The 27,335-nt window shown below is 41.5% G+C and overlaps 1 protein-coding gene across 4 annotated transcripts in view; it reads left to right on the forward strand.

The window, feature by feature from the left end:
• ARHGAP26 (Rho GTPase activating protein 26) overlaps window positions 1-27,335 on the forward strand; it is a 472,115-nt gene that overhangs the window by 344,485 nt on the left and 100,295 nt on the right. For all 4 annotated transcript variants that reach the window (XM_057540933.1, XM_057540934.1, XM_057540935.1 and 1 more), the window contains exon 18: window positions 13,814-13,973. In XM_057540933.1, the coding sequence (XP_057396916.1) occupies window positions 13,814-13,973 (160 nt within the window). The remainder of the gene's footprint in view (window positions 1-13,813; window positions 13,974-27,335) is intronic.

Genomic DNA, 27,335 nt, shown 5'->3' on the forward strand with positions numbered 1-27,335 from the left:
CAAGAGGGTTCCCTTTTCTCCACACCCTCTCCAGCATTAATTGTTTGTAGATTTTTTGATGATGGCGATTCTGACCGGTTTGAGATGATATCTCATTGTAGTTTTGATTTGCATTTCTCTAATGATTAATGATGTTGAGCATTCTTTCATGTGTTTGTTGGCAATCTGTATATCTTCTTTGGAGAAATGTCTATTTAGGTCTTCTGCCCATTTTTGGATTGGGTTGTTTGTTTTTTTGATATTGAGCTTGCATGAGCTGCTTGTAAATTTTGGAGATTAATCCTTTGTCAGTTGCTTCACTTGCAAATATTTTCTCCCATTCTGAGGGTTGTCTTTTCATCTTGTTTATGGTTTCCTTTGCTGTGCAAAAGCTTTTAAGTTTCATTAGGTCCCATTTGTTTATTTTTGTTTTTATTTCCATTTCTCTAGGAGGTGGGTCAAAAAGGATCTTGCTGTGATTTATGTCATAGAGTGTTCTGCCTATGTTTTCCTCTAAGAGTTTGATAGTGTCTGGCCTTACATTTAGGTCTTTATAATCCATTTTGAGTTTATTTTTGTGTATGGTGTTATGAAGTGTTCTAATTTCATACTTTTACATGAAGCTGTCCAGTTTTCCCAGCACCACTTATTGAAGAGGCTGTCTTTTCTCCATTGTATATTCTTGCCTCCTTTATCAAAAATAAGGTGACCATATGTGCATGGGTTTATCTCTGGGCTTTCTATCTTGTTCCATTGATCTATATTTCTGTTTTTGTGCCAGTACCATACTGTCTTGATTACTGTAGCTTTGTAGTATAGTCTGAAGTCTGGGAGCCTGATTCCTCCAGCTCCGTTTGTTTTTCTCAAGATTGCTTTGGCTATTTGGGGTCTTTTGTGTTTCCATACAAATTGTGAAATTTTTTGTTCTAGTTCTGTGAAAAATGCCATTGGTAGATTGATGGGGATTGCACTGAATCTGTAGATTGCTTTGGGGAGTATAGTCATTTTCACAATGTTGATTCTTCCAATCCAAGGTCATGGTATATCTCTCCATCTGTTTGTATCATCTTTAATTTCTTTCATCATTGTCTTATAGTTTTCTGCATACAAGTCTTTTGTCTCCTTAGGTAGGTTTATTCCTAGGTATTTTATTCTTTTTGTTGCAGTGGTAAATGGAAGTGTTTTCTTAACTTCACTTTCAGATTTTTCATCATTAGTGTATAGGAATGCAAGAGATTTCTGTGCATTAATTTTGTATCCTGCTACTTTACCAAATTCATTGATTAGCTCTAGTATTTTTCTGGTAGCATCTTTAGGATTCTCTTTGTATAGTACCATGTCATCTGCAAACAGTGACAACTTCTTCTTTTCTGCTTTGGATTCCTTTCATTTCTTCTTCTTCTCTGATTGCTGTGGCTAAAACTTCCAAAACAATGTTAAATAATAGTGCTCCTCACTGCTTTTTATCACATGCTCCTGTTCATTTCTTCTGGCCACTTTCACAGTCAGATATTCTTACTGATGTATTTGTGTACTGTCTTCCCAATTGGAATATACTGCAAACATATTGAAAGCAGGGATCTTGCCTTTCTGGTTCCCTGCTGCAATGCCTAGAAGGGGATGTGGGATCTCATGGGTGTTCAGTCATAGTTGGGTATGAGCGGACGTGGTATTTGTAGGGGCCTGCAGAAGGCCAGGGAAGTTGGACCTTGAGAGTGAGGGCAGAACAGCATGACAAGAGGTTGGAGAGATAGGCAGGGTCAAATCACATGGGCCACAGTGAGGGGTTTGGAGTTACCTGAGAACCTGATGTTCATTAAGTTATTTCATCTCTGCGGGTTGACACATACCCAGATTGGTCTGCTAAAGTCACTTCTTGATGGCATTTCTCCTGGGCTTTGTGCACCACTGGGTCCTCAAAGTGTTTCTTCAGCCTGCGCTGCATTCTCTCCCCCGTCTCCACTGCCAGCAGCTTGGCATTCTTCACCCACCTTTCTGAAGAGCCCAGCAAAGCAAGATGACAAGAGCTAAGGTGTCGGGGTTTGATGCCTGCACAATTGGAAGCATTCCGGAAGCTGGTCATTAAACACCTTGACTTCCCCATTGAAAAGTATTGGGTTTGGGCTTTGCAGATGATACTCACCAAGAGTCTAAATGACGGGAGATCGGGACCCAGATCTCATCTGCACTGTTTGAATCATTTGTGTCTCTGTTTCTAGACATTATATGCTGTTCTCTGCCTAATGATATGTTGGTTTTCACACATTGGATCTGTAATTCGTGTTTGTCGACACTGTACTTTGTTTTATAATTTGCTCCCAAAGTAGCAGAATTCAGTGAGTTTCCAGTTTTGTGCTGCCTATGAGGAGGATAAATCAGGTTTTGCCTGGCATGCATTGAAAAAAGAACTCTCCTGGCATAATTCCCTGATGAATCTATTTTTGTGATTAAGGCAATAAATGTAACAGAAGGGTTTGTTTCTTCACTCTTATTCTAACATGTACCACTATATATAAACACAATTATTTTATATGTATAGATAAATAAGATGAGCTGCTGTTTCACTTAGGCTTGGACTACATTAAAATTTTGGGAGATAACAATTTAGGTGCAGCAAGGAGCTAGGAGATGTTGTATAGAACTTCAGGAATGGGGAGATGTAGTAAGATGTCATTCACTCAGATTTTTATTCTAATTTTTATGGGTTGTGAAATGTATGTTGTTGGGGTTTTTTTGTTTTTTTTTTAAGAATTCTATTCTTTAGCATCAGACATGTAAGCATAAATAAAAATGTGGATGTTCTGCCCACATAATTCTTCACGGATGTTAGAGATCTGGGGTTTCATCTTTCATGGTTAGTACTAATTGCTCTCCGGAACTTTTCCAAGGAGTGTCAGCTCTTGTACATGAACAGCCATGAACTTTTCAGGACACCTTGAAATAATTGTTTTCTCTATTAATTGCCTATCCACATGTAATTCAGAAGTTTGTTGATAGTACATATAGATTTATAAATTACAGTCATTTTGGTACATTGGCCCTTGAAATAAAGCCAGCTTTTTCAACCTAAGCCTCTTGATTTGTTTCAGACTCATGGCAAGGAATGTAATTTTCTGTCCCTGTTTCCTTTTTGAGGTGAAGGTACACTCCTTTTCAAAACTATGCCAGTCAGATGGGTTACTTCCCTTATTTGAAAAATCTTCATGAAAGGGGATAGATTACCCAGGGCATATGTGTGTGTACATGCTTGCATGTATGGATGCGTGTTTCTCTCTCTCTCTCTCAATCTGTCAGTTTCTCCCTCAGTAACATTTCCCATAATCCCATCAGTGGATTTGGAATCTTGATTCTACCTCCTGAAAGGATTATCGTCATTTCATAGAAGCAGCAATGAGGTTAGCATTTCATGGAAAGTGAGAACCCCTGACTGCTCAGTCTTAGAGCCATTATTCTTACTGGAGCTAAGTCACATGGTAAAGGGCCAATCCCTTAACCTTTGATGTAGCTCCTTTTGTCCCTGACCTTTCATCTGTAAAATGGGTCTAGTAATATGGATCTGTTCTTGTAATTAATTAAAGGTTGTTAAGATGGTTCAGTTCAATGGGCTTTATAAATGTTTACATAACATGTTTTATATTGGTGTTCTTTGTGGGTGACTATTAGCTAGGTAGCAGGTAACTAGCACCTAGAGGCTGTTACTTAGACTCTAGGCCTCCAGTTCATTGGCTAAACATTCTGTTCTTTTACAACCTCCCAGTGGGGAAGTCGGGGGAAGACTTAGCATGATGACAAAGGGAAAAATGTGGAACAACTTCAGAGACCTACCACGTTAACACAGACATAGATGCAAAGGCACGGTGCCTTACACATTTCAGTTACTCAAATAAATATGAAAAGTAGCATATGCTGGGTTTCGCGTGTCTTGAATTCTCTCACGGGGCCTTATGCTAGTTTGTGAAGTTCTTATATCTCTTGTGCCCGTGGAATTGGAACATTTAAGTCTTAGTAGGTGAGACCTTTCTGCGTCTGCAGAGAGGCATAACTAATTATGTTATCCCTCTGATCAGAATTTTCTCATGGCTTTTCATCTCGTTGAGTGGAGAGGGAGGCTCCTACAGTGGCCTGCAAGGATTTCCCGCCTCTGAGTCTGTGACCTGACTGCTCCTGATACCTTCCCCTTTGATGGCTCTGCGGCAGGTACTCTGGCTTTCACTGGTGCTGCCAGCGTGCCCCACAGGTTGCTCCCTGAGGCATCTGCATCTGCTCTTTGCTCCCCTGGAGCTCTCTTCCCAGAGATCCACGTGGCTTGCTTCCTTCCCTCCTTCAGGTCGCTAGCACATACCTCCCTCTCAGTGACCCCTTCCCTCACCACTGTGCCTAGAACTGCAGACAGTCCCCCAGTGCTCCCTTTCCACCCTAGATTTTATTTGCTTATTGTCTGTCCAACCCCAAAAGAACGTAAGCTTTTAAAGCAGGGAATTTGTGGGTTGGGGGTGACGGTTTTGCTCATGGCTGTATCCCCAGCACTTAAAGCAGTCCCTGGCACATAATAGGCAGTAGAAAGTCCTAAGGCAATTTCTCCATGGCCTGCCTTTTTGGACAGTGCTCACCTAAAGGTGAGAGGCTGAGCCATTGAAGGAAGTGTCACCACCAGCAGGAACTGATATATTTGCAGTGCTCCGTGACATCAGGGTGGCCTGCACCGGTGCAACTATTATGCCTCCTCTGTGCTCCAGCATCTTTCTAGAGACTGGAGAACATAAGCCTCAAAATCAATCAATCAACGATAATGTGAAAGGACTTTTAAAACTGTAAAATGCTTTGGAAATGACAGCTACACTGGACTTTATAATGGATTGTTATGTAATTTGAAATAGTTAAGTAATTTTCCAGGAAACGGAGTTCCCTGGACCAGTGCTGTGCTTCCCCATCTGGGCCTGTGGACTGGGTCCAAGAATACAGCTACAGGCCAGAGCCTGAACCAGCCAGGACCAGAGAGGGGAAGTCCATCCAGTAACCCCTCGACTGAAGGGATGTGCCTTCCATGTGCACAAAACTATTCAAATACCAAGCAGCTGAGACCATGTAGGGCAAGTAGAATTCAGGTTGGCCTGGTGTTAGTCTCTAAACAACTGTGACTAATTTAGAAAAATTAGGCAGCTTAGCAGCAAAAGTATAATTCTTATGGTTAATGAAACCTGGCCTGTTCCGGAGGGGGCCAGTAATTCCCATGACCCAGATTAGTTTTCTCCCAATAGAAAAGCTTAGGGGTTTTATACTGTTGATGGGCAGAGATGAACCTAATATCCTTGTTTGCTTTCAAATCCTCCTTTTAAAAATAATCCAGTTCTCCTTTTACCCATGTTCTCTTTAAGGCTAGGCTATGTAGAAAAGAAGAGAGCAAGTGAGATAAAAATGGCAGATTATATACTGTATATATTATATCTCACACATGTTTACACACACACACACACACACACACACACACACACACACTCACACGCACTGCATTGTACCAGAGAGCATCTAGGAGCAGTAGCTCTGGACTGCAGACTGCCTGACATCAAATTCCAGCCCTACCACTTGTTCAGTATGTGACCTGGGACAAATTTCTGGGTTTTCTGAGCCTTAGCCTCTTCATGTGGGATAGTATTGGAACTTACCTCATAGGGTTATTGTAAAGATCAAATGGGGTAATCACTGCAGTGCTTAATGCTTGTCTCACAGGAAGTGCTCGCTGGGTCAGTATCAGTTGCTGTTATTGTTGATGACGATGTTAATAATCTAAGGCAGGCAGGAAATAAAGGGATTTCAGAAAGGGATAAGAAAAGGAAAAGTGAGATGCAGGAGACACTATCCTAGAAGGTTTAAGTATATTGGAAAGAGACTGGTATAATATGGTAAGCTTATGCTGTATTTTATAATGCATATTAGATCACTCATGTGATAATGATAATTATACCCTATGAGTACTTTATGGCCTTCGTACCTTCCAGATTAGCACTGTGGCCAATGAGAGCTGCCTGGTTTATTCCACGCTGTCGGGGTCAGGGTGAACTGCTCTGGCCACTCCCCTGACTACTGTCCCACTTAGCAAAGGTGCTGAGACACCAGTAGATTATGTGGAAGTTTAAACCAGGCATTCAGTGCAGCTGAGCCTTGAGAACCTCAGAGGAAGGTGGCCTCCCAAAGCATGCACGTGTTCTTTTTTTTCCCCAACACCTGATAAGGGCAAACTCTGTGCTAGGCCCTGGCGATGGGACAGTAAGGGAGGATAATGCCATCCCAGTTTTCTTGGAACTTCTAGTAAGTGGAGGAGACAGACAATGACAATTCTGTGAATAGTGACACAATTCACCAAGTGCTAGGAAGGAGAATTGAGGAATTAGTTTTGTAATGAGGTATCTGACCTGGTATGGGGCGTCCAGAAAGACCTCTTTGGGAAGTGAGAGTGATAAGTTAGGAGAGAGCCAGTTCAAGAGGGGCTGCAGGGCTTCCCCGTCAGGGAGCATTAGCATTAGGAAGGAAGGCACCCAGGCCTAACGAGAGTTTTAGCCCAGTTTTAGCCAAGGGAGGCATGGTGGAGAAGGGTCTAGATCATGTGGGATCTTGCAGGCCAAGCGTTTTTAACCTGTAATTAAAAACAGTCAGAAGCCTTTGGTGGGTTTTAAACAGGTAGTGGTATTGGATTGGAGGAGACCAGAGGGGAAATAGAGCTGGTTGCACGCTCAGATTTTAGAACAATCTCCACTTTGACTGCAATCTATATGCCAAGAGGTACCTTGACTTTGCTGCATTTAACCAAATCCTTTTTCCTTTTCTCTGAAGAATTTTCAGTACCAAGTGGGCTTCTGTAAGCGGGCGTTAAAGTCGATGTATATGATACTTGTCAATACTTAACATCTTAGCAGTGATGTTTATCCGTCTGAAATATAGTTGACACATTTCACCAGAAACAGAGAAGACGTTGGTAGTTATTCACAGAGCTTTGAGACCCTTGGTTGAAAGCAGAGCAACCTGCAGGGATGCACATACGGCCATAATTGTCTTTTTGAGGGGGCTCTCGAAATCATCCATTTGGCCTGTCCTCCTTTCTTCCTTTTAATTCATTCTTCTCTCTCAGTCTTAAAGTGTTCACTCTTTCATTATTAGAAAGCAGCTCTCTGACTCTGCCAGCCAACTACAAATGGAATGCTGTCATATTTGAGGGATATTTCATCATATTCATGTTTTTGTCAAGCGTGAAGCCACTTCAGGAAGGGAGTAGAAATGATATTTAGTCCAGTATCACTCTCATAGGCATACATGCTTTTCCTTCCTCTCTCTTGCTTTTTCTTTCCTTCTTCCAGTTTAGTAATTTGGGTGGTGAATGAGGGAGCAGCTTTTTTTTTTCTCTGTTATAACCACTACTTTTTCTCCCACATGCCCAAGCATGTAACTGCTCCATGTATTCATTTGTGGTTGGATTTTCTGAGGAAACAAAATGCCTCTTTTAGCCTAGCTGAACTGACCCTTAGTTGTGTGGGAGCAGCAGAGTGCTAAGGTGAAGATTATGGGCTCTGCAGCCATCCTGAGTTCCTTTCCTGGCTCTGCCCTTCATTAGCTGTGTGACCTCAGGCAAATTACTTAACTTCTCAGTGCTTCAGCTTTCTCATCTGTAAAATGGTAGTGATAGTCTTACCTACTTGTCTCAAGGAGCTCTCTTGAAGATTATACTGGGTAAAAGTATCCATCATAAGCACTCAGTTATTCAAAGCTTCAAATCTGGCTTCTCCCTGGATAACCATTCCCAGAAAGATGTTAAATATGGTTGGTGAGCATGACCCCAGTAAGTACACGGAAAAATTTATTTTAAACTCTCATTCTGGTGCCAGCCATCAGGACAGCCCAGCAAAGCTGTATTTATGGCTCTGATGCATTTCCTTGGCAGAAGCCTCCTCAGCACCATCCAGACTGGTCCCGTCTCACCGAGTTCAGGTGGTATCCAGGCAACACACACACACACACACACACAGTCTGACTCGGTAGAAAACTCGCAGCCAGTGGTGGTGAGGATTCCCCCCACCATTTCCCCACTCTGTACTAAGGATGAAGTTGAAGTTGAAGTTGGTGGAAGGAGCCACACTGACAACCCTTGAAACTAAACTTGCCTTGGAAAGCCACAAAAAAAGTATAGTTCCAGCAGCTTCATTTCCAGCTAATCCTTCTTGGCCCCAGAGCTTGGAGCTTCTCTATCCCTGAGAGGGTAGTAGAGAGATAAGTGATATTTACTGCAGCTTAGGTGCCCACCCACTCAACTACTTTCCGAATTGGAAACCTGGGGCCTACCCAGTGCCTGCCTGTGTGCTGCAGGGGATGCACTCCAAGATCTGGATCCAGCCCCCAGTCCTGAGACACTCATGAGAAGAGAAGCAGTCAGGGTAGAAATGTCCCACGGGATTGATTGTGAACATAATCACTTAGAGCTCTGTGTGGCCTCCCGTCAGGGAGGTGTCTAGAACTGGGCTTTGCAGGCAGGTGGGCGGGCGGTTAGGGGAGGACTCGCCAGGCAGGCCAGGGGCAAATTGGTGCCCTTGAAGGCAAAGTGAGTGTGGTGGGTTTGCTGTAGCTTCCTAGGAGGCTCTCAGCCTGTTCATGTGAGGTGCTTATAGGGTCATGATAGAAAATAAGTAATAATATAGTTTGAATTTTTCTATGGATTTGAAGTATTTCATAATTTCTAAAAAAGAAGAAATGGAAAAAAAGGATAACCAGAAGAGAAAGATAGCCCTTGAAATACAGGTGGAAGAGACAGGGTTCCTTGTGCCAGGCAGAAGCAGGACACCAGGTGGCACCACCAATTTACAGTGTGACTTAAATTGGCACTTGCTGCTACTTTCACCACTGTCATCACCACTACCCTGACCACCACCATGAACAATACTAGCTGTCGTTTAGTAAGCCATTATTTCAGGCCAAGAGATTGACTCACCTAGTCTTATTAATCATCCTTCAACTTTATGAGGTAGGTACTGTTGCTTGTGTTTTATAGGTGAAGAAAGGGGTTTAGAGAAGCCAAGTGACCTGCCTCCTGTCATCCAGCTGGGAATCTCTGTATGACTCCACTCCCTGTGCTATCCTGTCTCCCTTAGCCTTTTTTTCCCCATATTTATAAATTGGAAATAATATTTGTACTCCATACCTATAGAATGGCGTTTTTCAAATTTTAAGTCATGACACATTAGTGGATTGTAAAATTGATTTAGTAGCAGAAAAATGACCAGAATAGAATAAAAAATAACAGAATTTATCACACGTACTGTTTCTGAAACTTGTGCTTCTAGTAACTTGTGTTTCTGATATGCAAGTATGTATGTGTGTGTACCTCTCTCTATGTGTGTATATATGTATATATGTACTAGTGAAGTGTTATATGGGAAAATATGTTTCCTACCATGGGTTATTGTCAGAAAGTTTGAGAGCTACTATTCTAGACTTATATGAAGTTCAAACAAACATTAAAAAGTGTTGCAGAGCTCCTATAAACTCTAAAACACCTTACAAGTCTAAGTTATCATTACTTAACACTGGAAGCTGAAACAAACAAATAAAGGATGGCAGATAAAAGTGTTGCTGTGCTGTAACCTCCACCCATCTGGTTCATCGCAGATAGTGCTAATCTGTCACCACATTGTGTCCAGTGGAGCCAGGATGCAACTTTGACACTCCTCGACATAGCACTGCAGGCCTCAAGATGAAACCTATTTGCAGACCTAGCAACAGGCTTAGGTATTGTTGGTACATCAGGACCAGTCTGTGGTTATAAAGTATTGCTCAGCACTTCCAGAGCTCTGACTCTCATTTAAATGCTAGGAAGACAGATGTGATCCCCAGAACAGCATGGGCATCTCTGCATTACAGGCCCCAAAAGAGTTGCCTCCACTCTCCTCCCCTCATAGTACTCCCCCACCACCATCTTCATCTGGAAGTAATTTACCTCCTTCTGCCTCTCAAAGGGTATCAGACCAATCCAGAGTCCCCATCCATTTTCCCTTGAAGCAAAGGTGGCAAGAGGCCCTTCTGCCATGGCCATTTTCCTTGGAACATGCTCTTTCCTCATGAACCGTAATTCACGAGGGAACCACAGGGAACATGGGGTGCCGATCCCCCACCAACTGCCCTGAAGGCATGCCCCTCAGGAGATGCCCTGCTTCTCAGCTGATGTGGCAAACTCTTAAGAGTCACAAAAGGAACCGGGCTTTCCCTTAAAATTGCATGTGGAAACTGTTTCTCTGCCGCCTGCAAAGGAAGCCTGTAGAATTGGCAGTTGTCTTAGAAGTCTCCACAGAAGAGTCCGCGTGGACCTAGGGAAGGCCTGTCAAAGACTCCCTCAGTGGAATATGCAATGATGCATAAGAGACTCTTGTGTGTGGATTTTAAGTCAAGACTCAACATGACATTCTGGGCTGTGTGGGGAAGAGCTCAAGCAGCCAGCTCAGTTACCAACCCGGAAAGCAAGTTCTCTGTGTTTTATAGACCTCACTAATGAATGAGCCCCGTGGCCTCGACTAGACCAGGCTTCCCAGTGCTCTGGCAGCCCTCCTCCCACACATGGGTAAATGCATCAAGTTATAATGGATGGCTGGTACCAGCAGAGACTGAGGTCTGCGCCTTTCTCTCTGGGATACATAGCAATCTCCAGCCGTTAATAATTCATTCTGGAGTAATGAACATAGCTGTACCAAGTTGTGAGCAGTAATAATCAAGCGATAGATCAATTTGTTACCTCAGTGTGCCAAAAGATAATGGTAGTTAGTCATGAAAGGTATAGCCTTTTTCCCCAAAAGTTTCATAAGACTGAGATCAATGTGTTTTTTTAAGTCCTAAAATAAAATGGATCATTAAAAAGGAAATGAGTTATGTTGGGTAGCCTCAAGCTTATTTATATTCAGAGATGCTTATCCACAATTACCATAGCTTTTTTCCAAATGCCTTTGGTCATTTGGGCCAGTAAATCGGAGTAATTATTGCTCATTAATTAAATCTAAGAAATGGAACACAGTTCCAGACTTTGAAAAGGGAGGTTGGGAGAGTTGAGATACATTCCCAAAAAATCATCAATAATAATTTGAGGTTTTCTGAGTAAGTAGCTGGGTTGAGAATTATTGTTTAATGTCTACTCAGAAACTCCCGTCATCTTTTAACACCTCATTGAACATTTGTTGTGTTTCTCCTGGGCCGGGCACTGCTCTCAGCGCTGGTGCTACCAACTAAAATAAGCACGGTCTCTATCCTAAGGCAGCAGTCGAGACCTTAATAACATGTAATAAACCCAGGGGCCAACACTCCTGCCTTCATTGAGGGGTGGAGGGCTGGGGAGAGACTAGACAGAGACTTCAGAAGGGAAGGGAGCCATTGGCGCTGTGCCTTGAAGACCAACAGTTTGCCAAGCAAAGAAAGAAGGGTAAGAGAACGTTCTAGGGAGAGGATTGACAAAGGCAGATAGATGTGAAAGTGGAAAGAGGATGGGTAGTGCATGATTATAATAATCATCACTGCATTTCCCACACGGGAACACATTTAACTGATACAACAACCTCATGAAGTAGATGTATTATTCCCCTCACCCCCTTTTTTAAAAGATGAGGAACCCAAAGCTTAAACATTGAGTCCCTTGCTCAGAGACCCAGAGCTGGGAGGTGACAGAAGGCTTAGAGGTGAGTTGGAAAAGCTGTGCTAGGTCATAGGAGTTTGACATTAGAAACAATGGAGCCCACCAATGGTTTATGGTCACCATTATCAGAACCTTCCAGCTGTGCAAGCATTGCTGAACACTGCACATACACTGTGTCACTGTGTTCTCTCTCAGCGACCCAGTGAGGTGTGAGGCCATTGTAGTTTTCAACAGAGGACTGCCTTGAGTGGAGCTAAGTTGTAGACAGTAGCTGGTGGTGGCAGGCAGGGTGCGGCCAAACCCAGAGAGTCTAGTCAGAGAGCCTCGTTAAGAGGCTGTTGCTTTAGTCAGATTGTTGTGTTGAGAAGCGTGATGGTGAAAGTGATCATCATCCAAACCCTATATTTTTATATTGGTCTACAATTTAAAAGTGCTTTCATACATAAATAGCTTGTTGATTCATTTACACAGGGACTTTTGTGACAAGAGGGTAAGTCTACTGACTTGGCTCATTTGGGAGGGGAAGTATAAAGGCATGGAATTCACTTCCTGCACAAAGGAACTGATGTTGAAAGTAGTGGTGTTACAAGCAGCTTGTAAATACGCAGACTTGCTGATTGACTGAGGCCCAGAACCAAAGCCTTTCCCCTTCACCAGCCTTTCCCCTTGCTTTAACGCTTTCAGACTAGAAACCTGATACAGTTTTGGGTAGAACGGAAAACTGTAAGTAACATCAGGAGATTCAGCTAGAACTCAGAAAATGTTTGTAAAATATTATTACGTGGACCAGAAACAGGCCAAGGCATCAGTGGCAACATCTCCTTGCTGCAGGTATTGTTTAGCAATCAGAAAGCAAGTTCCTTTCCTGACTGGGCTGTTCCACAGTTCATGTTTCATAGACCTAACCATCCCTTTCAGAGGAGGAGCTTTATATGAAATTAGACTTTTAGCCCTAGAAAATGAAAGAAAAATACACATCTGCTGATAAAATTGGTTAATGTAGTATTCAGTAAAGGCTGTTTCAAAACCAGCACTTAAAGCAGTAGAACCTCTTTTTCCTCCTACAAAATAGAAGTATCCAAGAGAAACAGTGCAAACATTTATAGAATTGTGTGAAAAACAAATACTCAGTATAAATAGCACTAAATGCCAGGGAGGTATGTCTGTGCAAACTGCCATCTCTGCCCAATTTCTCTCTAGTTTCTAGTAATGAATAGTTTCCTTCTTCGAACAGGTGGAAATATTAGGTGGAAGCCCCTAATATTTTCTTAACAATACTGAGTGGCCTTAACTTTTAACTTATTTGTTGTCAATAGATAATTTGTATATTTTTGTACATGGGACCAGCAAATGAACAATGAAATTTTATGGCTAGGTCATGGTGCCCTGGGTGTGGAGTTCAGATATATGTTTTGAGTAGTTGTTTATCCAGAAATATGCATATGTGTTTAGCAGTTTACTCAGCCCCAATACTCCTGACCCTGTGTGTTCCTTGGACTTTGAGAGTAAGTGACAATATAAACACGGCCATATACATGGATATACAGTAGTGCATTTTTATCTCTGTTTATGCAACATGTTTGGCTTAATGTAAGCCACGTGTCTAATATGATGGGGCTTTAATACTTTGAGCCTAAAGTGCTGAATTTCCTGACTGAGATCTACCCATTTAAAAAAATTAGGTCTATTTTGGGCCTATATTTGCAAATGTATTAAAGCCATCAGGAGTTTTTAATATTTGCACTAGAGAAAATGCTAATGATCACAGCGGTCTAAGCAGCAGCCAAGTATAAAAGTTGTAACTAAGAGGGATTAGCAGTTACCTGGATTTGCAGAATAGAGGTTCAAATGTGCAAAGGTTCACATTTTGGAAGGCAAGCTGCTTTGGTTGGTTGGTTGGTTGGTTGGTTGGTTGGTTGGTTGTTTTAGGCAAAATGGAAATTGTAAGGAGTGTCGTATCCTGAAATAGCAAAACAGCCCAAACACTGGAGATTTCTGAACCTTTGGTAGACGAAAATAGGAGTAGAAAAGTCTCTCTTTGGACTCCAGAGGCATCCGAACATGTCCCCAGACCTGGCTCCTACCAGATGAGGCGTCTGAAGATAGGAAGGGTACAGGAGGTCAGCTGTCCATTCATACACTATTCCTCTCATTTGTGCCATTTCTTTTCCTTCCTTCCAGCGTTGCTAACAACCACAAGCAGAATTTGATGACGGTGGCAAACCTTGGCGTGGTGTTTGGACCCACCCTGCTGCGTCCTCAGGAAGAAACGGTAGCAGCCATCATGGATATCAAGTTTCAGAACATTGTCATTGAGATCCTAATAGAAAATCATGAAAAGGTAATATATCATTGGTCACCACAAGTGGAGAATTTACTTGGGGGGGAGCTGAGTTAAAACTGGCCTACAGGGTTGACTCAGGTTCACATCCGTGGTGGCTTTTACACTGTGGTGATGATGACGAAGCTGCTGGTGGTGGTGATGGTGGCGGTGATAGTCATCTTGGGATTGCAGCAGTGGCAACGGTGGCGGTTGTGGTGACGGTAGTGGTGGACAACATATTGGGCATTGCTTTCGTAACAGGAACTGTGTGCTAAGCACTTTACATATGCTGTCCTTTTAACCTCATAACAATCCAGTGAAGGAGGTACTACTAGGAGCCTCATTTTGAAAATGCCCTTTACCCATTTTTTTTTTTACTTGGTTGTTTTCTTATGAATTTTTGAGTTTTTTAAAAATATTAGGAATAGTAAACTATTTTCATGTGTGTTTCAAATATTTTTCCTAATCTAGTTTCCTTATAGTTTTATAAATGGTATATTGTTTCATACCATGTGTGTGGTGGGGGGGGCGGGCGTGTCTGTCTTTTCCTTTAGGGCACTGGAGTTTCTGGTCTGTCTTAAGAAGGTTGCCCTCACCCCCACGTAATGAAGTATGTCAACACAGCTGCCCTTAAAAACTGGGGTAGGGGGACATGAAACTCCACCCATCTATCCCACCTCAGTTCCTGGTAGCACATCCCTCTGAAGCTTCTCAGAACCTGCAGGGCCCCCTAGGGCACCATTTGACAGCCCAAGGTGCTGGGATATGATAAAAATGCTGTTCCTCCTAAATAAAACCTTTACCTAGAAAGGTGAATGAATTGCACTAGGTCACCTGCCAAATAAATCTAGCATCTGACCGCTAACCACCTGCACTGATGACACTCCAAAATAAGCCATCATCAGCTCTTGTCTGGATTTTTACAGGAGCCTCCTAATTTGTTTCCCTGTTCCCACCCTTGGCCTGTCTATAAGCCACCAGAATGAGATTTTTTTTAGTGTTAGATCAAATAGTATCAGTTGTCTGCTAAGAACCATCCAGTGGCTTCGCATTTCACAGAGTGAGAGTCAGAGCTCTCCCAGGAGCCTTGAATGTCCTACAGGGTCTCTGCTCTCCCCTCTGTTACTTGCCTCATCTCACCTCCTACAGCCTTCTCCTTGAGTTCCCTCCTACGGCCACCTTGACTGCCTTGCTGGTCCTTGCACACGGCACACACTCCCGCCTCAAGGGCTTTGCAGTTGCCGTTCGCAGTACCCGGAACACTCTTCGTCCTGGCATACTTCTTCACCTCCTTCAAGCCTAAGTGAGGCCCACCGACATCTCTCTATTTTAAACTGCGGACAGTCTCAACCCCAGCATTCCCCCTCCCCTTGATCATGCTGTCTCTCTCCATAGCACTTATCACTTTCTGGCATACTATATAATTTACTTATTGATTACACCTATTGCCTTTCTGGCCTCTTCTAGAATGTGTGTATCATGAAAGCAGGGACTTTGGTCTGTTTTGTTCTGTGCTTTGTCCCCAGTTCCTCAATATGCGCTCAGTGCATATGTGTTGGATGAATGGATGGGCTCTTGTGATAGCTAACCTCCAAAGTGGCTCCCAGGAACCCCTGTCTCCTAGTAGTCGCTCGCTTTTGTATCTTCTTCCAACTGTGAATAAGCGATCGGCACTGATCCCAATGTGATCAGTAGGAATTGATCAATAGGAAATGGCAAAAACAATGGTCTGTGACTTTGCTGAGCAGTCCTAAGACCTCGTCGCATTTGCCTTGGTGTCTGGACTTGCTCACTCCGGGGCAAGCAAGCCTCCATGTCGTGATGGTGGTCACACAGCCCAGTGGAGAGAAAGTGAGGCTGCCTACTAACAACCAGACCAAGTTGCCAGCCATGTGTAAGTCAGCCACTTTGGAAGTGAATCCTCCAGCCCTAGTCATGCCTTCAGATGATATAGCCCCAACTGACACCTTGAGTGCAACCACATAAGAGACCACTGAGCTAAGCTTCTCCTGAATACCTGACTCACAGAAAATGGGAGAGGTATTAAATGTTTTAAGCCACTAAGTTTGGGGGATAATGTGTTACAGAGCATGAGTAATTACTAAAGAATCTCTGAATATAAACTTTCACAGAGTAACAGAGGTCTCCTGCAAAATTGTGTAAACAACATAGCCTTTTTCTTACATGGTTAATAAAGAGATATGAAATCAGATAATTTATTTGAAGAAATTATCTTCTCTTTCTCTCAAACTTTGGACTCTGTCCAACCACTTCCCACAAATATAGTAAATCAGGTATAAAAGAAGATTATGTTATGTATGATGAAAATGAACTTGGAAAAAGGGAATATAATCAAATAGCAGTTAATAACATATTTTCTAAAAACAAACCACTCGGATTTAAATCTGTTACCTCTTAATAGCTGTGTGACCATGAGCAGATTACTCAACCTCTCTATGCTCATAAAAGTACTTTCAGTACAGTGTAACTGCTGTGACAAATAACCCCAAAATATCAGTGACTCAGGACAATAGAAGTTTATCTCTTGCTCACATACCAGTTTACTGTGGGTATTCTGGGGGTGGGATACTGCACCATGATTCAGCAACCCAGGTTCCTTCCATCTCGTAGCTCTCTGCCTTCTGCTCTGCAGATCCCTGCAATCGACCAGTTGGTGGGGGAAATGAGAGAGCAAGGGGAAATGAGAGAGCAAGGAGAATTGAGTAAGATTATATGGGCCAAGCCTAGAAGATGCTTTCCTTATTTTCTCTGCCGTTCCATTGGCAGAACTCAGTCATGTGACCCCATCCAACTGCAAGGGAGGCTGGGAAAGCACCCAACTGTGCAGAGCAAAGGGAAGCAAGTTTGATGACCAGCTAGCCAGTGAGCCACCTCCCTTCATCTGGTTTGTTGTGAGGATTAGATAAGGTGATATACGCAAAAGACTTAGCCAAGAATCCAGCAAGGAGTAAGTGTCAATAACTGTAAACCATTGTTTTTAGCAGTCTCAACAGAATTCTCTGAAAATAGAGCATAAGTCCATCTCTGAGTGTCACATATGCCCCTTTCTCAAAATGATAATTTTTAAACTTAATCTTTTGTTAAATAAAATAATATTAAATGTTGAGACAGATTTCTAAGGAGTTTGATTATGTTTCACATCCCTAAGGGGTATATACGAGCTTATAGCAGGCAACATCTAATGATTTTTGAACCTTAACTATTTTTTGGTGTCCTTGGGCCTTTAAAGCCAGAAAACATTCAAAAGTAGTGTGATAGGAAAAAGACCGGATACTGCTAATAACAATATTGAAACTTGTGTAAACAAGCAGCCATCCCGCCTTGAGCACAGAGTATAGAAATAGAAATGAAATATGAAATGCATGGCCAGGCCTGCAAGTATATGGGCAGGAACTGGTGAAAATACTCATCTGGTTTGGTGGATTATAAATTATGTTCCTCTATGCTGTGTATCTGGTGAGGTACATATTAAAAGAGTATTACAGTGCTTCATTATATGTTCTTCTTCATTAGTCTCTGCGAGAGAGTGGGATGATTCACAGCGAGATTTATGTTCCTGTGGAAGCCAGTGCAGGAGTGTCAGTGGAAACATTCCTAGGATGAAGGCTGCAGCAGAGTGTATGTCTCCAGTCCTGAGGGAGCTAGTGTACCACCATGATAGAGGTTTTTAACCTGGGATCCATGATGGGCCAAAGTTATATGCAAGACCTGTGTATGTACATGATTCTGGGAAGAAAGTCGTTAATATTCATCAGGTTTGCCTTTCTGGTAAAAACAACTTAGAATAAGGCAGTTTGACTCCTTTTCAAATGTCGTTTCAGGCCTGATCTGGTATAAAGTCAGCAGATGCTGCCTTAGCCTCCTTTGGAAACCTGTGATGTTCACCTCACAGGAACCCAAAGCATACATGGCCACGTCCTGAGAGCCCCTGGCTTTCTGGAAGCAATGCTTTGGAGGAATTTCCTGCCAAGGGAATTTGACATTATCCATCAACAGAGCATGTTTTTGTCCTCAGGTGAATATTGTCATCTTCCTTTAAAATCCACAATATGAAGATCTTAGTTAACAGTATTTAATGAGCATTCCCTTAGGCTTGGCTGTAATTTTCTAGAGACATAAATGCACACACAAATGTCGTAAGTGACTGGTTCTCTAACTTTATTGTCAGAAGTTGGACAAAATCCTGAAACCTCTCTTGAAGAAATGCTTTCCAACAGCATCATTTCGTCTTGTCCCCCAACAAGCATTTGATAGCAAATGCCCTCTTGCTTGAACAAGCCCTAAAACAGGTGTTAACTGTATGTCTCCCGCAGTTAGTGGTATAATCCTCTCTCTCGTGTTGTTAAGAACATTTTACATAAGATGTGTACTTTGTGCCTTGGAATAAAATTGGGAGGGACCCAGGAATAAGTAGAAGACAGCACAGGAGGGTATAGAAACCCAGGCATGTAGCCTTTGGAGCCACTCAGAGAGAGAGAGAGAGAGAGAGATAGGGAACCATAAGATGTCTGTTTCAGTTATCTGTTGCTTCATAACAGATCATCTACAAACCTAGTGACGTAAAACAGCAATGACTTTTTTTGCTCACAAATCTGTGGACCAGAAATCAGGGGAGGGCTCATGTGTGTTCCAAGCTGCAGTGGTTTTACTGCAACTGGTGGATCCAAGATGACCTTACTCCACATGTCTGGGACCTTGGTACTAGCTGTTGGCTGGGACACCTTGGTCCTCCTCCACATGCCCTCTCTCTCCATGGGATCTCTCATCATTTAGTAGTCCAGGCCAAACTCAAGAGGGCAAACACAGAAGCCGCAAGACCTCTGAAATCCTAGGCCTAGAATAGACAGAGTGTCACTTCAGCTACATTCTGTTGGTCAAAGCAAGTCACAAGTCCAGCCAGACTGAAGCGGCAGGAAATGGACCCCACCTCTGGATGGGAGGAGCAGTGTGCATGCACAGGTGTGGGAGGAATTGTGGGCTGCCGTTTTTGCAGATGATCTCCCAGAATGCCTCACTCCCCATCACTGGCAGGTTTGCATGTAGTTCCCATTGGAGAGGCTTCCCTTTCTTATTAGTGGCTGCAACTGCTCAGCGTTTCTTTTTTCTTTTTTTTTTTTTTTAACATGTGAACATATTCCCCCCCCTCCTTTTCTTATTGGAGTATAATTGCTTTAAAATGTTGTGTTAGTTTCTGCTGTACAAGCGAAGTGAATCAGCTATATGTATACATATACCCCCTCCCTCTTGGACCTCCCTCCCAGCCCCCCGCATCCCACCCATCTAGGTCATCACAGAGCACCGAGCTGAGCTCCCTGCGCTATACAGTAGGTTCCCACTACCTATCTGTTTTACACATAGTAGTATATTTATGTCAAACCTAATCTCCCAATTCATCCCACCCTCCCCTTCCCCCGTGTCCACACGTCCATTCTCTATGTCTGTGTTTCTATTCCTGCCCTGCAAATAGGTTCATCTGTACCGTTGTTCTAGATTCCACATATATGCGTTAATATGTGATATTTGCTTTTCTCTTTCTGACTTACTTCACTTTGTATGACAGACGCTAGGTCCATCCACATCTCCACAAATGACCCAATTTCATTGCTTTTGATGGCTGAATAATATTACATTGTATGTATGTACCACATCTTCTTTATCCATTCATCTGTTGATGGACATTTAGGTTGCTTCCATGTCCTGGCTATTGTAAATAGTGCTGCAGTGAATATTGGGGTACATGTCTCTTTTTGAATTATGGTTTTCTCAGGGTAAAGGCCCAGTAGTAGGATTGCTGAGTCATATGGTAGTTCTATTGTTAGTTTTTTAAGGAAACTCCATACTGTTCTCCATAGTGTCTGTAGCAATTTACATTCCCACCAACAGTGCAAGAGGGTTCCCTTTTCTCCACACCCTCTCCAGCATTTATTGTTTGTAGATTTTTTGATGATGGCCATTCTGACTAGTGTGAGATGATATGTCATTGTAGTTTTGATTTGCATTTCTCTAATAGTGATGTTGAGCATCTTTTCATGTGCCTCTTGGCCATCTGTGTGTCTTCTTTGGAGAAATGTCTGTTTAGGTCTTCTGCCCATTTTTTGATTGGGTTGTTTGATTTTTTTTTTTTTTTTTGATATTGACCTTGCATGAGCTGCTTGTAAATTTTGGAGATTAATCCTTTGTCAGTTGCTTCATTTGCAAATATTTTCTCCCATTCTGAGGGTTGTCTTTTGGTCTTGTTTATGGTTTCCTTTGCTGTGCAAAAGCTTTTAAGTTTAATTAGGTCCCATTTGTTTATTTTTGTTTTTATTTCCATTTCTCTAGGAGGTGGATCCAAAAAGATATTGCTGTGATTTATGTCAAAGAGTGTTTTTCCTATGTTTTCCTCTAAGAGTTTTATAGTGTTCTGTCTTAAATTTAGGTCTTTAATCCATTTTGAGTTTATTTTCGTGTATGGTGTTAGGTAATGTTCTAATTTCATTCTTTTACATGTAGCTGTCCAGTTTTCCCAGCACCACTTATTGAAGAGACTGTCTTTTCTCCATTATATATTCTTGCCTGCTTCATCATAGATTAGTTGACCATAGGTGCGTGGGTTTATCTCTGGGCTTTCTACCCTGTTCCATTGATCTATTTTTCTGTTTTTGTGCCAGTACCATATTGTCTTGATTACTGTAGCATTGTAGTATACTCTGAAGTCAGGGAGTCTGATTCCTCCAGCTCCGTTTTTTTTTTCTCAAGATAGCTTTCGCTATTTGGGGTCTTTTGTGTCTCCATACACATTTTAAGATTTTTTTGGTTCTAGTTCTGTGAAAAATGCCACTGGTAATCTGGTAGGGATTGCATTGAATCTGTAGATTGCTTTGGGTAATATAGTCACTTTCACAATATTGATTCTTCCAGTCCATGAACATGGTATATCTCTCCATCTGTTTGTGTCTTCTTTGACACAGACAGGTCTTTTACCCCTTTAGGTAGGTTTATTCCTAGGTATTTTATTCTTTTTGTTGCAGTCGTAATTGGGATTGTTTCCTTAATTTCTCTTTCTGATCTTTCGTTTTCAGTGTATCAGAATGCAAGAGATTTCTGTGCATTAATTTTGTATCCTGCAACTTTACCAAATTCATTGATTAGCTCTAGTAGTTTTCTGGTGGCATCTTTAGGATTTTCTATGTATAGCATCATGTCATCTGCAAACAGTGACGGTTTTACTTCTTCTTTTCCAATTTGTATTTCTTTTATTTCTTTTTCCTCTATGATTGCCATGGCTAGGACTTCCAAAACTGTGTTGAATAATAGTGGTGAGAGTGGACATCCTTGTCTTTTTCCTCATCTTAGAGGAAATGCTTCCAGTTTTTCACCATTGAGAATGATGTTTGCTGTGGGTTTGTCATATATGGCCTTTATTATGTTGAGGTAGGTTCCCTCTTTGCCCACTTTCTGGAGAGTTTTTATCATAAATGGGTGTTGAATTTTGTCAAAAGCTTTTTCTGCATCGATTGAGATGATCATATGGTTTTTCTCCTTTAATTTGTTAATATGGTTAATCACATTGATTGATTTGCCTATATTGAAGAATCCTTGCATCCCTGGGATAAATCCCACGTGACCATGGTGTGTGATCCTTTTAATGTGTTGTTGGATTCTGTTTGCTGGTATTTTGTTGAGGATTTTTGCATCTAGGTTCATCAGTGATATTGGTCTGTAATTTTCTTTTTTTGTGGTATCTTTGTCTGGTTTTGGTATCAGGGTGATGGTGGCCTCACAGAATGAGCTTGGGAGTGTTCCTCCCTCTGCTATATTTTGGAAGAATTTGATAAGGATGGGTGTTAGCTCTTCTCTAAATGTTTGATAGAATTCACCTGTGAAGCCATCTGGTCCTGGACTTTTGTTTGTTGGAAGATTTTTAATTACAGTTTCAATTTCATTACTTGTGATTGGTCTGTTTATATTTTCTAAATCTTCTTGGTTCTGTCAATGGTCTTCTGTTTCTCCTCAGCACTGCCATTTTTTACATAACCAGGGGGCATGCAACATTTGGTGGTAGTGACAAGTTCAGTCCTCACATACCCTTTGTAAGCCTCAGTATGGAGAGCTAACTCATCAGTGTCTAAAACTGGGAAAACATCTTTGTGTTTAAAATTGACATTTAGAAGACAGTGAGTTTTCTCCTGGTGAGAAAATTCAGTTTCGTTTTCCTCATAAAACATCTTTTTTGAAGAGAAGGAAAAAGGCTTCTGTGCTTTAACTGGCTAAAGCATATGGCCTTTCCTCTCCACCCCTCCCTTTTCTCCTCCTCCCCCTCCTCCCTCTCCCTCATTGTTTACTGAGGATTAACACTAGACATTCAGACAAAGGGTTAAAAATGAAGATAACTCCTGAACTGCTTTATGTTGTCCCTGGCACATCCACACACCCTCAAGACAGCAGCTGTTTAGAAGCGAAAAGAGCCTGAACCAAGATGGCAGAGTAGAAGGACATGCTGTCACTCCCTCTTGTGAGAACACCAGAGTCACAACTAACTGCTGAACAATCACTGACAGGAAGACACTGGAACTCACCAAAAAAGAAACCCCACATCCAAAGACAAAGGAGAAGCCACAAAGAGGCAGTAGGAGGGGCGCAATCACAATAAAATCAAATCCCATAACTGCTGGGTGGGTGACTCACAAACTGGAGAACACTTATACCACAGAAGGCCACCCACTGGAGTGAAGGTTCTGAGCCCCACGTCAGGCTTCCGAACCTGGGGGTCTGGCAACGGGAGGAGGAATTCCTAGAGAATCAGACTTTGAAGGCTAGCGGGATTTGATTACAGAACTCTGACAGGACTGGGGGAAACAGAGACTCCATTCCTGGAGGGCACACACAAAGTAGTGTGCACACTGGAACCCAGGGGAAGGAGCAGTGACCCCAGGGGAGACTGAACCAGACCTACATGCTAGTGTTGGAGGGTCTCCTGCAGAGGCAGTGGGTGGCTGTGGCTCACCATGAGGACAGGGACACTGACAGCAGAAGTTCTGGGAAGTACTCCTTGGCGTGAGCCCTCCCAGAGTCCGCCATTAGCCCCGCCAAAGAGCCTGCAGGCTCCAGTGTTGGGTCGCCTCAGGCCAGACAACCAACAGGGAGGGAACCCAGCCCCACCCATCAGCAGTCAAGCGGATTAAAGTTTTACTGAGTTCTGCCTACCAGAGCAACAGCCAGCTCTACCCACCACCAGTCCCTCCCATCAGGAAACTTGCACAAGCCTCTTAGATAGCCTCATCCACCAGAGGACAGACAGCAGAAGCAAGAAGAACTACAATCCTGCAGCCGGTGGAACAAAAACCACATTCACAAAAAGACAGACAAGATGTAAAGGCACAGGGCTATGTACCAGATGAAGGAACAAGATAAAACCCTAGAAAAACAGCTAAATGAAGTGGAGATAGGCAACCTTCCAGAAAAAGAATTCAGAATAATGATAGTGAAGATGATCCAGGACCTCAGAAAAAGAATGGAGGCAAAGATCGAGAAGATGAAAGAAATGTTTAACAAAGACCTAGAAGAATTAAAGAACAAACAAACAGAGATGACCAATACAATAACTGAAATGAAAACTACACTAGAAGGAATCAATAGCAGAATAACTGAGGCAGAAGAACGGATAAGTGACCTGGAAGACAGAATAGTGGAATTCACTGCTGCAGAACAGAATAAAGAAAAAAGAATGAAAAGAAATGAAGACGGCCTAAGAGACCTCTGGGACAACATTAAACACAGCCACATTCACATTTTAGGGGTCCCAGAAGGAGAAGAGAGAGAGAAAGGACCCGAGAAAATATTTGAAGAGATTATAGTCAAAAACTTCCCTAACATGGGAAAGGAAATAGCCATCCAAGTCCAGGAAGCGCAGAGAGCCCCATACAGGATAAACCCAAGGAGAAACATGCCAAGACACATAATAATCAAATTGATAAAAATTAAAGACAAAGAAGAATTATTGAAAGCAGCAAGGGAAAAACGACAAATAACATACAAGGGAACTCCCATAAGGTTAACAGCTGATTTCTCAGCAGAAACTCTACAAGCCAGAAGGGAGTGGCATGATATACTTAAAGTGATGAAAGGGAAGAACCTACAACCAAGATTACTCTACCCGGCAAGGATCTCATTCAGATTCGATGGAGAAATCAAAAGCTTTACAGACAAGCAAAAGCTAAGAGAATTCAGCACTACCAAACCCGCTCTACAACAAATGCTAAAGGAACTTCTCTAAGTAGGAAACAGAGGAGAAGATAAGGACCTACAAAAACAAACCCAAAACAATTAAGAAAATGGTCATAGGAACATACATATTGATAATTACCTTAAAAGTGAATGGATTAAATGCTCCAACCAAAAGATACAGGCTTGCTAAATGGAGACAAGGACAAGACCCATATATATGCTGTCTACAACAGAACCACTTGAGACCTAGGGACACATACAGACTGAAAGTGAGGGGATGGAAAAAGATATTCCATGCAAGTGGAAATCAAAAGAAAGCTGGAGTAGCGATACTCATATCAGATAAAATAAACTTTAAAGAATGTTACAAGAGACAAGGAAGAATACTACGTAATGATCAAGGAATCAATCCAAGAGGAAGATATAACAGTTATAAATATATATGCACCCAACATAGGAGCACCTCAACATATAAGGCAACTGCTAACAGCTATAAAAGAGTAAATCAACAGTAACACAATAATCGTGAGGGACTTTAACATCTCACACCAGTGGACAGATCATCCAAAATGAAAATAAATAAGGAAACAAAAGCTTTAAATGATACATTAAACAAGATGGACTTAATTGACATTTATAGGACATTCCATCCAAAAACAACAGAATACACCTTCTTCTCAAGTGCTCATGGAACATTCTCCAGGATAGATCATAGCTTAGGTCACAAATCAAGCCTTGGTAAATATAAGAAAATTGAAATCATATCAAGTATCTTTTCCGACCACAACACTATAAGAGTAGATATCAATTACAGCAAAAAATCTGTAAAAATAGAAACACATGGAGGCTAAACAATACATTACTAAATAACCAAGAGATCACTGAAGAAATCAAAGAGGAAATCAAAAAATACCTAGAGACAAATTACAATGAAAACACGATGATCCAAAACCTATGGGATGTGGCAAAAGCAGTTCCAAGAGAGAAGTTTGTAGCAATACAAGCCTATCTCAAGAAACAAGAAAAATCTCAAATAAACAATCTAAGCTTACACCTAAAGGAACTAGAGGAAGAAGAATGAACAAAACCCAAAGTTAGCAGAAGGAAAGAAATCATAAAGATCAGAGCAGAAATAAATGAAATAGAAACAAAACAATAGCAAGGGTCAATAAAACTAAAAGCTTGTTCTTTGAGAAGATAAACAAAATTGATAAACCATTAGCCAGACTCATCAAGAAAAAGAGGGAGGGGACTCAAATCAATAAAATTAGAAATGAAAAAAGAGAAGTTACAACAGACACTGCAGAAATACAAACCATCCTAAGAGACTACTACAAGCAACTCTATTCCGATAAAATGGACAACCTGGAAGAAACGGACAAATTCTTAGACAGGTATAACCTTCCGAGACTAAACCAGGAAGAAATAGAAAATATGAACAGACCAATCACAAGTAATGAAATTGAAACTGTGATTAAAAATCTTCCAACAAACAAAAGTCCAGGACCAGATGGCTTCACAGGTGAATTCTATCAAACATTTAGAGAAGAGCTAACACCCATCCTTATCAAATTCTTCCAAAATATAGCAGAGGGAGGAACACTCCCAAGCTCATTCTGTGAGGCCACCATCACCCTGATACCAAAACCAGACAAAGATACCACAAAAAAAGAAAATTACAGACCAATATCACTGATGAATATAGATGCAAAAATCCTCAACAAAATACTAGCATACAGAATCCAACAATGCATTAAAAGGATCATACACCATGATCAAGTGGGATTTATCCCAGGGATGCAAGGATTCTTCAATATATGCAAATCAATCAATGTGATACACTATATTAACAAATTGAAGGAGAAAAACCATATGATCATCTCAATCGATGCAGAAAAAGCTTTTGACAAAATTCAACACCCATTTATGATAAAAACTCTCCAGAAAGTGGGCATAGATGGAACCTACCTCAACATAATAAAGGCCATATACGACAAACCCACAGCAAACATCATTCTCAATGTTGAAAAACTGAAAGCATTTCCTCTTAGATGAGGAACAAGACAAGGATGTCCACTCTCACCACTGTTATTCAACATAGTGTTGGAAGTCCTAGCCACAGCAATCAGAGAAGAAAAAGAAATAAAAGGAATACAAATTGGAAAGAAGTAAAACTGTCACTGTTTGCAGATGACATGGTACTATGCATAGAGAATCCTAAAGATGACACCAGAAAACTACTAGAGCTAATCGATGAATTTGGTTAAGTTGCAGGATACAAAATTAATGCACAGAAATCTCTTGCATTCCTATATACTAATGATGAAAAATCTGAAAGAGAAATTAAGGAAACACTCCCATTTACCATTGCAACAAAAAGAATAAAATATCTAGGAATAAACCTACCTAGTGAGACAAAAGACCTGTATGCAGAAAACTATAAGACACAGATGAAAGAAATTAAAGATGATACCAGCAGATGGAGAGACATACCATGTTCTTGGATTGGAAGAATCAGTAATATGAAAATGACTATACTACCCATAGCAATCTACAGATTCAATGCAATCCCTATCAAATTACCAATGGCATCTTTTACAGAACTAGAACAAAAAATCTTAAAATGTGTATGTAGACACAAAAGACCCCGAATAGCCAAAGCAATCTTGAGGGAAAAAAGTGGAGCTGGAGGAATCAGACTCCCTGACTTCAGACTATACTACAAAGCTACAGTAATCAAGACAATATGGTACTGGCACAAAAACAGACATATAGATCAATGGAACAAGATAGAAAGCCCAGAGATAAACCCATGCACCTATGGTCAGCTAATCTATGACAAAGGAGGCAAGGATATACAATGGAGAAAAGAGAGTCTCTTCAGTAAGTGGTGCTGGGAAAACTGGACAGCTACGTGTAAAAGAATGAAATTAGAACACTCCCTAACACCATACACAAAAATAAACTCAAAATGGATTAGAGACCTAAATGTAAGACTAGACACTATAAAACTCTTAGAGGAAAACATAGGAAGAACACTCTTTGACATAAATCACAGCAAGATATTTTTTGATTCACCTTCTAGAGTAATGGAAATAAAAGCAAAAATAAACAAATGGGACCTAATGAAACTTCAAAGCTTTTGCACAGCAA

This window comes from Balaenoptera acutorostrata, chromosome 2, assembly GCF_949987535.1.
Source record: "Balaenoptera acutorostrata chromosome 2, mBalAcu1.1, whole genome shotgun sequence".
Taxonomy (NCBI): domain Eukaryota; kingdom Metazoa; phylum Chordata; class Mammalia; order Artiodactyla; family Balaenopteridae; genus Balaenoptera; species Balaenoptera acutorostrata.